The sequence below is a fragment of the Aspergillus sydowii genome, assembly GCF_001890705.1.
Source record: "Aspergillus sydowii CBS 593.65 unplaced genomic scaffold ASPSYscaffold_22, whole genome shotgun sequence".
In the NCBI taxonomy this organism is placed as follows: Eukaryota; Fungi; Ascomycota; class Eurotiomycetes; order Eurotiales; family Aspergillaceae; genus Aspergillus; species Aspergillus sydowii.
The window spans coordinates 1,654-12,644 of record NW_024467880.1 but is presented as its reverse complement, the minus strand read 5'-3'; the positions used below and the strand labels follow the sequence as shown (position 1 = coordinate 12,644).

Genomic DNA, 10,991 nt, shown 5'->3' with positions numbered 1-10,991 from the left:
GGTTCATAACCTGTCGGTTAGTGTGAAGAGGATCAAAAGGTTAGAAGTTGCTACAGTCCGAACCAAAATGTACCTCTATGTCTTGATAGATGGAGCTTGTTATCAAACCCTAATTCCGAAGCCCTAGTTTATCAGAAGCGGTTAGCACACATTTCCGGCCTGTCTCTACCGTGAATCGTAGCGCCATGCCTAACAGAAACTCAAAATAGCCAAACCATACCGTGACGGCCAAGAATACATTCCGCCTAGGTTTTCTGCCATCACCTTAATTCCAGAGGCCATGAGGACATGGTCAGCACAGTGGCCTTCTCACCTAATGGGCAGATGTTCGTCCATCCGTTACGGTCACGGCCAAAGATGGACCATCGGGGCTGTACTTGCCGCATAGTTTAGATGTTTTTTTAGCTTCGTGATTCAACATACCCATACCGAAGCAGACTGAGTACTGTTGTTCGGTATTTATGAGCTACTGAGGTGTCCACTAGTGCCTAATTAGGCAGATTGATGACTAAGGTGCGAAATTGTATTGTATTGAAGGCTTAATCCCCTAGCTACTCTCTGTATAGGGGTTTTATAGCAGTCTAGGGGCTTCATTTAGATCCCAATGCGAATCTAGGTGGTAGGGCCAGCGAGGTGCTGGATGTCGATTAGTAAGTCGGAATCCTCAATTCTCCACCTAACGGAGGCCTCCTCCGGTTGACAGAATTGTACCAAACATACTGGGACCAATCAAACGGGGATCAATCAAAGACTTGAATAAATGTACGCAATATAAATACCGCATAAACTTTATGTTTTCTATAATTATAGCGGCCCTCATTTTAACGCTATGTTCCTGGTGGTGGGGCCAAGAAACAATTGATAAGTGTTGAGAGTCAGACCGATTTCGAGCATCACTGTATAAAAGAGACTGTAGGCATCGATAGATCGGACTGTACTCAAGCGGTACAGTACGAGAGGCGCAGAGGGCTTCGAAGGGAGACCGATTTCGAGAACGACCTGCCGAAAAGGTTGCTGGGCAAGATGCCAACGCGCGACGCGCGCGCGGGACGGGCCGAAACACGAACCCCTGAAACCCCCCGACCGCGAGGAACACCAAAAACACCACAAAAACCAAGGCCGAGCCGCGTCATCAAATCACCAAGCAATTACGCTCAAGAGCAAGAAGATGAAGCTGAGTGAAGTAAGACGCGTCCCCAGCGGAAGACGAGGAGCCAAAGCCACGCGCCGACCGGGCAAGTAGCAGCTACCTCCGAAGACACCCAAACAGAAGACGAAGACCTCGAGGCTCGAACAGCGATCAACACAGCCCAATCATCGGAAGAAGAACGCGGAATGGCGAAACCCACACAGCTGCAGAGGGTACCGGCCGGATCACCACCAGAAATATGTGGAAGCTCATCCATGAGCTCAAAGACATTATCAGCCACCAAACCACACTTATTGAATCAACCAAATCCGAGCTAGAGGAGGTCAAGCACGACCAGAACGTCCTACGCGAACAGAACGAAAAGCTTCACGAGGAAGTCATAGCCCTTCGAACACAGATTGAAACCGCCCCGCCAGCATCGCCAACCAGATCATGGGCCGCAGTCGCAACCAGCAGCAGCAACGGAGTCCCACAACCGAGCCATCAACGACTGGAGAAAGAGCGGAACTGCGTCCGAATTAGCACCCAGAGAACGTTCGTCGACCCAAGAGACAAAGATAACAATGATGGAAACACCTTTGGTCGATACCTTACCACAGATGCTGCCAACACCCACATTCGCACGGCCCTCCTGAACACCGCCACGACGCAGAATACTCATGTGGCTGGGATTGGCACAACGAAGACAGGCTATATCATCCGATTCCAGGATCATGAGTCAGCGGAAGCTGCCCGTAACAACACCGAATGGCTGAACGAACTCGGAAACAACACGAAACTAGTGAAGCCACGGTTCGGCGTCGTCGTACACCGTACACCAACCGAGGAGTTCGACTTAGAGACTGCAAGCACCCAGGCAATGGAGAAGCTCATGGATGAAAACAACTTGGCGGAACGTGGCTTCCGCATCGAAGAATTGGCTTGGTTGAAACAAAGGGACAAGGTACTGGGGAAGTTTGCGTCGTTGGGAATCTGGTTTGACTCCGCAGAGGGAGCAGAATACATGCTCAACAACGGCCACCTTGTTGGTCAGCGCTACATCGGCAGCGTAGAACGACGCGAGATCAAGAGAAAGAGATGCTTCCGGTGCCAACGCTTCGGACACCTGGCATGGTCATGCAAGGAGACCCCGCAATGTGGACACTGCGCAGGACAACATGAGCGACAACGATGCCCACCAGGAGTCAGGGCCCGATGCCTCGACTGCACCGGCGAACACCCGACTGGCGATCGACAATGCCCAACCCCCGCGACTTCCCATTCTAGCCAATGCTAGAAAGGAACCTTCGCATACTACAGTTGAACATAATGAAATCAGGACCACGAATGGAAGCACTCATTAACGACCACCAGAGCCAGGACCTTGATATCCTCCTGATTCAGGAACCATCCATTACTACCTATCGGACACATGTTAACCACAGTGCTTGGCGACTGTACTGACCCACTACCGATACTGACACGGCTCGGTTCCGTAGCCTAGTATATGTGAATCGAAGACTCTCGACCTCATCACACCGCCAGGTGTACTGCAACCACCCAGATATCACAGCTGTCAAGATCTGGACAGCCGACGCCCAAACGCTTGTCTTCTCCGTTTATATACCCTCAGCGCCAATATACACTGGCGACGACGGGACGGCGGAGCCCGCGCTCACAGCAATCCAAAACACAATCACAACCACTGAACAAGATGATCAACGATCCATGAACATCATTCTCTCCGGAGATTTCAACCGCCACCACCCAATGTGGTGTGGCAATAACATTCAACCCCGCTTTATCGAGGACGCAAGCGACCTGATCACCTTCTTCCAAACCGACAGCCTCCAGAGCTGCCTCCCACGGGGAACAGCGACTTTCTGGCCCCTTAACGACCCCGGAAAGTTCTCCACCATCGACCAAATGGTCACCGACCGGCCAGATCTACCTGTCAGATGCCACCTGTACCACGAAAATTACGGATCTGACCACCGCGCCACGTACTCGGAATGGAAATTGCAAGCACAGGTCAGGGCACCTACCAAACCAAGGAAAGCATATGATCGTGCGGAATGGGACAAGATCGGGGATGATGTAAACCAACAAATGGGGCCATGGAAGGATATAAAGACCCGACCCGCACTTGACGCGGTCGTCCAAAAGCTCATTCAAGCCACGAGCCGGGCGGTCGACCAGTTCACGCCAAACACACGGCCAACACCATACTCCAAACGATGGTTCACACCGGCCCTCAAAGTCCAACAAGTCGAAGTTAATCAAACCCGACGGAGATGGCAGGCAAGCTGCGCCGAGCTAGGCCGAGATCACCCTAGCTCTACTGCTGCGTTTCAGGACATGCAACACAAGCGACAAGCTTGGACTCGGACTATTGAAAAGGTTCATAGAAGCGATCAGCCATAACAGGTAACCTCGATGTTATCCGCGGGGGATATAGACAACCGGGACGTCTTATAGGAAAACCAATCGAGAGATTTATCCCTCCGAAGTGAGTTCGCCAAGTTCGCTTGAAAATAGGTTTAGAACGTTCTTATCGCCAGAAGTTGAACTTTACTGAGACGCGAAATATGCTGTCCCCGCTCGTCACGAATCTTCCCTAAGCGAGAGTCGATATCCTTTAGCTCGTCTCCTGTTTTGACCACAAGAGCTCCTCCCACAAGTATGCTCACCGCAAAAGCCGTGACAAACTCTGGGCCTATGTTAAACACAATATAGGAAACTAGTCTTTTTGGGACAGTATTCTGATGATCAAAATTCACAAACTCCGCATAATCCTTACATAGTACTGGTGAGCCACGCATAATGACTTGGCATTCCCAAGGAAACCATGGAAGCCATACAGTCCGGGTAAAACCATCTCGAAATATGCAAGCAAATGATTCAGCCCCTACATAAAGCTAGAAATTCCCTTTTGCAATGTCTTCTTCATGCCACTCAGGGCTCGCCATCATACCAAAGTCTTCATCGAACTCGGCCATCTTTAAAGATAACGGTAAATTCTGTAGTGCGGTTATTAGTTTTGTATGATCGCGTTCTGGTTCCAATTCCCCCAGGTTCGCATAAGATCTCGAACAACGAGGACAGATTTGTCCCACCTGGCCTGGGCTTATAGCAATACCAAGGTTAAAATCCAGGTGAGTCTTTCGTTTCTCAAGGCAGCGTTGGCAGCCGCCACAAAATGTACAATAGAGGCCCGATCCGCACATTTGCCAGCACAAGCCGCAAATAAAGTGAGTGTATCCACTAATATCGATCACCTGCCGCGGCTGATAGATCCTTCTTTTGACTCCACATTCGAGGCAGAATCGACGGTTACTCTCGGCGTGGCCTTTCGCTCGCTTCGCCTTTACTTGCTTGTCGGCAAAGACACATCGGGAACGAAGTTTCAGACAACGGCTGCAAGAATATTTGTTCTTGTATCTAATGAGACCAGTTGGGGGATTTGTATATCGTGGCAGCAGGGGAACTCTGTGAAAGATGGTACTTACCTAGCCCAGTTCTCTGCAGCACATAAGAATGATAACTTTGATTCTGAAGTTGTAGGCTTTTCAACCGCAATCATGGACCTGAAGTATACATTAGTCTGTGACAAAGCCAGACATGTAGGATAGTCCAGGTAGGTGAAGATTTGCAGATGTAACTCGGGCGGCAAATCGAATAATGTTACGGCCAAGGACCGAGCCATGAATAAAACCAGGGCAAAAATGCGGGCCTTGGTGAACCGAGAGTGCCAAGTTTGCAGGACAAACAGGAGGCAGGCGGATTGTTCGTGACGCTGGACGATGTCTCTTATGTTTGGGAAATCGAGGGAAACCATGAAGGTGGGACGATCTAGGAAAGTGACCGCCGTCATTGATCATGTGGTTTACGTAGCTATCAGAAGCTGCTTCTTGGCGCGCTACTTCCTTCGTGTAATACTGCAGCTCGAGCCGACAGGTATTAGGATTTTGACAGTCGTCCAAATGCGAGGAATCACCGGGGATACAGGTGTTGTGGGTGGAGAGGATTTTATCTACCTTCCGACGTAGTAGCGAATGGACAATTTGGGAGGTGAATAAATGGTATAAGGCCAGTATCTTGCTGCCTGAGGTGCCATAGTCACGGGTTCTTATGTCCTAATGCCTTGTGGCCTCGGAGCAAAGACACGATTACCTTAAAAAGACGGAATAACTATGTTCCTGGGTTTCTCGTTGGCCGACCAACCCGGCGGGTTAAATCCGATCTCCGACCTCCGAAGGTGTACCTGGACAGTAAGGCGAGAATAGCATCACAGCTTTATCAATCTTAATATTTCATAAAGTTCGCCTCAAGCTACGTATAGTGAGTTGCTCAAAGTTGATTACTCTGTTTAGTGGAGCTGATTAATGTAGACGCCCCGATGATGGAACAGAAGCCACAACGTGTTCTCGTCACCATCTCGAACAAGAGTACATATTGGAACGATCCTTGGTCTTCTTCGGAGGAACTACTTCCAATAGCTTTCGATATACTCAAATGCAATAATTTATTAGAGGACGCATACGACGATCAACCTGAGCGCTAATTAGTCGGAAGATATTATATCGTGCTACGAAGGAAAGAAAGAACATGGACCGGAATAGTTGCTTATTTTACGCGCTGGCGGGACTTGGAAAATACTGTTATTCAATACACCTGGCCTTCTATGATACACCACATCCTTATATCTGCCCCTCGGAAATGCCTATCGCTTTGCGAAATTGAAGCTGGAATTAATCGGAATTTCCCCGAATATTGCAAGAAGTCGTCATGGCGGATGTCATTTAGAAGAGCTTTTACCAAAGTATAAGGAATAGTTATTCTCTTACAGTCTTCAATTGAAACTACGGGTGCCTAATGGCGTATAGGGCTTTATATGGAATGCTGGCGAGGCTGTCTTGAGCTAACTGATACAAAATTTATATATGATCCAATAGTGGCACCCTAGATACATTAACATTACACAGGACGAATGAAGCTGTCAAATTCAGAAAACAACCGATCACTTTAAGGCCAAACCGTAGTGGTTAAAGTTACGGTAGCCATACTTGCAGATGTAGTGGATGTAGTGTGGTTGATAGCAGGGCGAGTGATAACCCAATTCGAATGTTTAATCCTCTCTCTAAATGGTTGCAACAGTCCCCCTGGGTTCAGCGCGAAATGTGTATCTCTGTTGCAGTTACATAGCGCGCCACGAGGAGGGCAAGCAAAGAACCATACTGGCTCAGTTCCTGTGACATTATAGTATAGTTCGTTGCATGTCAAGAACTCATGCACGCGCCTGCATGGCTTATCCAATGTTGAGTTTATCAGATCAAACAGTGTGTCTGACTGAAACTTGATTACGTGGCCGCTTGGAATATCATCCAGATATGTTGGATTGAACAGTGTAGAGGAGCTTCCATTTATCTGAACAGTGTGGACTTGCCCCGGGTTGGGAGAAAGGGTGTTACTTCTTGATACGGTGGGACCTGATGGAGAATTCGAGTGCGTTGGGGATTTTGTTGGAACTGGCGTGGAGAGTGGCTCAAGACTCGGTATGGACTTGGTCTGCGAGCAAGAATGTGGGACGAATACTGAAAGAGATGAAGGCAAGGTCCAGTGTTTAAAGTGCTCCGTCATCCTTAGCTCTTGAGCAAGGCCTGAGTTTGACCAAAGCCGATGACAAGTAAATGGAGGCGTGTTGTAGCAACCCTCACTCCCGTTGATAGGGAAATAGCTCTGAATAAAGTCCGTGCATGATAAATTATGCAAGAAAGTATCAGAGTAACCTGTGTCAGGCTCCTGGATTACCGAAATGTCCAACTGTTCTTCACCCTGTAGGGGACGAAACAACCTGAAGCTGCGGGATACACAGGTATTCGATATGTTTTGAGCGAATGTTGTGGAGTCAAATATGGTGGAAGCTGGAATCCCCTTGCAGTCACTATCCGTCCGTAAAATCATCCCATTGATTGCGTGTGGACTTGAGAAACCGCTCTCGCTATATACGGCGGTGCAAATGGTCAGTAGACCCAATGCTGTTGGCAGCACTGGAAGACGCATGTCTTAACAAGATTGAATTTTGTTGCGAACGAAGGAAGGGACAGCATGTGTTGTCAATTGATGAAACTTTTCAAATATAATGCCGTGGTCTGCCTAATTAAATAGAAGGATCAAGTTGCTCCCGACTCCGGAGAGCGCAATCATTATAAACGTACAATTGAAGCCACGATCGGCGGACGTACCCCCTGCTTTGTCCGGCTATTCCTATGTTGACCTACTCCGTACACATCAGATATGTCACCTGCGGAATAACCAACAACAGGGCTACATGGATTCTTTGCTCGTCACGGGTCGGGGCCGAAGATGCTACGACGACCGGTCAACGCAGAGCGAATTGACCAAGGGCAACGGACGTTTGCAAACAGTCACACGACGAGTATGTGGAGATCGGGCCACGCTGGTGAAACTACGGGCAGCTGCTTGGTGGTTTCTGCTTGCCGGAGCTGCAACGAGAAACCCGGGCAAAGCAGATCGTAGAAACGGATCAGCTCACATGTTGAAAACCACCGCGAATTGGATGGACGATAAAAATTTATGAGATGTGGAAGAAAATAACCGGGCAAGACCGCAGAAAACTAGATCAGTCCCGGTTATCTGGTCGAAACACGGTCACGACACGGAGATATGCCGCCACTCTTTTTAATTCTCTGTCTTTCTTTTCTTTTTCTCTCAATTTGATCAATACCACCATGATAAGGCTCAAAGCCCCTAGCACACCGGGAAATTCGAAAACTGGTCGTCGATGAATGGATGTTGGAGGACGAAGGAACTACCCGGGCATCCTCAATGATTCCAGGTGGGTCCGGGTTCTCTGCTTCGGACGTTTCTACTTCAGAACGGCCCCGGCTATTTTCGTCGCTGGGAAGGAAAGTCCAACCAAACGCAATATGCAGTAAGTCAAAGGAAGGAAAAGAGAATATCGTGTAGGTAGTATTCCAGATACCCGGGTAAACATGCCCGATCACCATTTACCAAAACGGTCTTGGCCATTGCCCAGGCAAGATGGGACTAGAGAGATCCGTTCTTATCTCCTTGTGAGCATTCCCTGATTACGATGGACTTTAAGGACCATCTTCTCGGAGACCTTCATGGGACTTCTGATGTGACATGCCCTTCGAGGGAAGGTTCTTAACAAGCCTTTGTTACAGTAATCCGATTACAGCACGGTCTGGCTCAAGTCTGGTGGATGGCCCTGAACAGGGTGGAGCTGAATGAGCCGCAGAGTTCTCGGAAAAGACAAGGACAGCCGCAGCGATGCTGGCCAGCATTATCCAACCATTCACTCCTTATTAATGATGCTTTGTCCTGGATCGGTCTTGATATTATGGATTATCGATAGTAGATATGCCATTAATAGGACTGCTAATCTAGATTGCCTCCAGTGGTGATATACTCTTCCTGGCTTTCTTCTTTGTTTTCTTTTTTGGGCTAAGACTTGATTCGCGGGTTTCCGGTTCGGGAAGAGGGGGCGAAATCTCGTCTATAGTCACAGGAATATCCTCCTGAACGATGGGTGAGTCAGAATGACCAGACTCTTCAGTAAATGACCTCACATCACATATAGATTCCTCGGAGATATCGCTCGTAGGATAGTCGCCTACTATAGGTGGACTGCGGCTACCCTCTGCTGGTCAGGTTAACCTCTGGGACTTATTTTGAACTCGAGTTTCCATACCGTCAGTTCTTGTCCTAACAAATTGCTTACAAGTGTCTGAGCCTTTTCGTAGTATCAAGAGCTCCTTGTTGAGCTGCTCGCGTAGAGTTTGACTTTCCCTTGACTCCCCCGCGATTCGTGTGATACGATCTGCTGGCATGTTAAACACAGTCACCGGTGACAGGATATTTGAGAGCGAGGATATCAGTTCCTCTTCAACAACTTCATTGGCAATATCGTCAATGAATCTTTTTAGAGCGACCTGGCTATTATTTAATCACAGATCCACTGTCCAAAGCATGGGTAATGTGCTACCTTGTAGTACGCCAACATACAGTCTAACGCCTCAATAGAGGCAAAACGCACCATGTTTGGCTCTGACTGTTGCAGAATTGCTTTGAGAAGTTCATCAAGATTGATGGAATGGTCCGAGAGGTAAGGCTTCTTTAAATCCTTAACGCCAAAGGACTGTTGAAGAGCTGTGCTGAGCTCGCTTTCTCGGCGGCCTGATCTGATCTTTTGGAGGGTTTCGGTGAAATAGTGATTATAAGTAATTGGGTGCCCTTTTTGGTGTGGCATAAGTAGCTCCTTTGCTTTTTCGTCGATTTTCTGTTTGATCGAGTCGCAGGCCGATCCAGGAGTGCGGCATGAGCGACCCACGTTGCCCGTCTACTTGTTGTGGGAAGACTCGGGCCAACNCGAACTGCAAAAACCGCATCTCAACGCAATCGCGCACCGAGGCTGCTCACAACCTGAAGCTTCTGGCGCTGCAGCGACCAGCAGATGACAGCCTCTTCGAGTCACTGCGCATGATTGCCGAACTGCTGCTATGCAAACGGTACCACCGGCACAAGGAGGATGAACAAGTGCGGCCGCTCGCAGAGCGCTGGTACGAGAGCGCTCGCGCTTCACGCGTCGTCGGCCAGGTCAACAATAACAACATGCTCCATGCCCGAAGGAGTCCCCGCTTCTTGGCGGCATTTTTTTACAGTATATATCGGAATAGCACAAATAACGTTTGCTCGGCGCAACGCTGAGGCTCCGCGGTGAAGGACTGATTGAGGAGGTGAATCGGTTATGCATATAGCCTTCGAACCAGGTACGATAACAACGTCATTGAGATTTAGATGCCTCTTGACTGGCGCACAACTCCACCTTTGAAAGATGTCTGCGATTGTGGAGTCTGCTTGTATGTCGGGATATCTGTGCTGGCGAGGGAATGTATGATAGNGTTGGGTTGCTGTGTCGCTTGATCTTCCCACAGACGAGCGATTCTGCGAGCCTCTTGCGACCGGTTTTTGTGATTGTCGCATATCATCAATCTGGCTGCGTTCCTAAGGTCTTTCGCCCGGGTGTCCGGTTTCGACAAAGCCAGCTCCAGATGTGCGAGGTCCCGGATGGTGGAGTCAATCGACTCCGGACATACACCTCCGTGGGGTGAGGACGCGATACACGTTTCACGGTGCAACGGGTTGATCAGGGTGAGANAGATGCACGAGAAAGACATGATGGAAGCTCGATTAGTCCAGGCGCAGAGACGATGTTTGACCGGAGGATGCAGCAGCAGGGGGAAGTGTCTCGTTTATATCCAATCCATTATCTCAGTACGAAGGCTATCGAGGGCAGGCGTCAGGGAACCGGCGCAAGAAATGTGTTGACGCTCTGCTTTTCGTAGGAGCGCACACCCTCTTAGGACCCTCTATGCAGATCCTAAGAGCAATCGTCATATTCCTAGGNACCTGCTCGCTCCTGTGAACCGCGTATCATGGTCCGTGGAGGTGGTGACCCATCCCCGACTATTCATCACTGTAGCCTGCTCACGTTATATATTTCTTTCATCTCACCTACTAAAACACCAATGCCCGCGGGTTTCACCGTATGCAAAAGCAACAGCACAGACTGCTACTCACTCGTACAGTACGTTGGGCCCCATCCCATAATCGCATCGGGATGCTAACCTATGCCATAGGACATATGCTCCGCTTTAGTCCTTAATTGTCTACACTGTACCTCAACAGAGTGCCTTCGCAATGGAAAGAGCAGTGTGGGATCCGATCCGGGTGTGCGGGATGAGCGACCCAGATTGCACGACTACTTGTTGTGGGAAGACTCGGGCCAACGCGAACTGCAAAAACCGCATCTCAA

General features: G+C 49.1%; 3 protein-coding genes across 3 annotated transcripts; all 3 read right to left on the bottom strand.

Moving 5' to 3' along the window:
* Positions 1 to 3,888: 3,888 nt before the first annotated feature.
* ASPSYDRAFT_52067 (uncharacterized protein) lies at positions 3,889 to 4,823 on the bottom strand. The gene is given in 3 exon segments (XM_040848423.1): positions 3,889 to 4,233; positions 4,246 to 4,570; positions 4,639 to 4,823. 3 exon segments carry the CDS (start codon positions 4,710 to 4,712, stop codon positions 4,048 to 4,050), a joined length of 585 nt encoding a protein of 194 aa, XP_040696023.1. The 5' UTR covers positions 4,713 to 4,823; the 3' UTR covers positions 3,889 to 4,047.
* A 1,331-nt stretch (positions 4,824 to 6,154) lies between these two features.
* ASPSYDRAFT_37460 (uncharacterized protein) lies at positions 6,155 to 7,192 on the bottom strand (the record flags this gene model as incomplete). Its single annotated transcript, XM_040845540.1, has 1 exon — positions 6,155 to 7,192. One exon carries the CDS (start codon positions 7,190 to 7,192, stop codon positions 6,155 to 6,157), a length of 1,038 nt encoding a protein of 345 aa, XP_040696022.1.
* A 1,367-nt stretch (positions 7,193 to 8,559) lies between these two features.
* Positions 8,560 to 9,425, bottom strand: ASPSYDRAFT_95750 (uncharacterized protein; the record flags this gene model as incomplete). The annotated part of the gene is made up of 3 exons (XM_040853159.1): positions 8,560 to 8,819; positions 8,898 to 9,108; positions 9,162 to 9,425. The coding sequence occupies 3 exons, from the start codon at positions 9,423 to 9,425 to the stop codon at positions 8,560 to 8,562; spliced, it is 735 nt and encodes a 244-aa protein (XP_040696021.1).
* Between the last annotated feature and the right edge of the window lie 1,566 nt (positions 9,426 to 10,991).

Coding starts and splice junctions, on each gene's coding strand:
- ASPSYDRAFT_52067 (XM_040848423.1), bottom strand. CDS start 4,712: ATGATTGCGGTTGAAAAGCCTACAACTTCAGAATCAAAGTTATCATTC. Junction 4,571..4,638: donor GCTGCAGAGAACTGGGCTAG/GTAAGTACCATC, acceptor TGGTCTCATTAG/ATACAAGAACAAATATTCTT.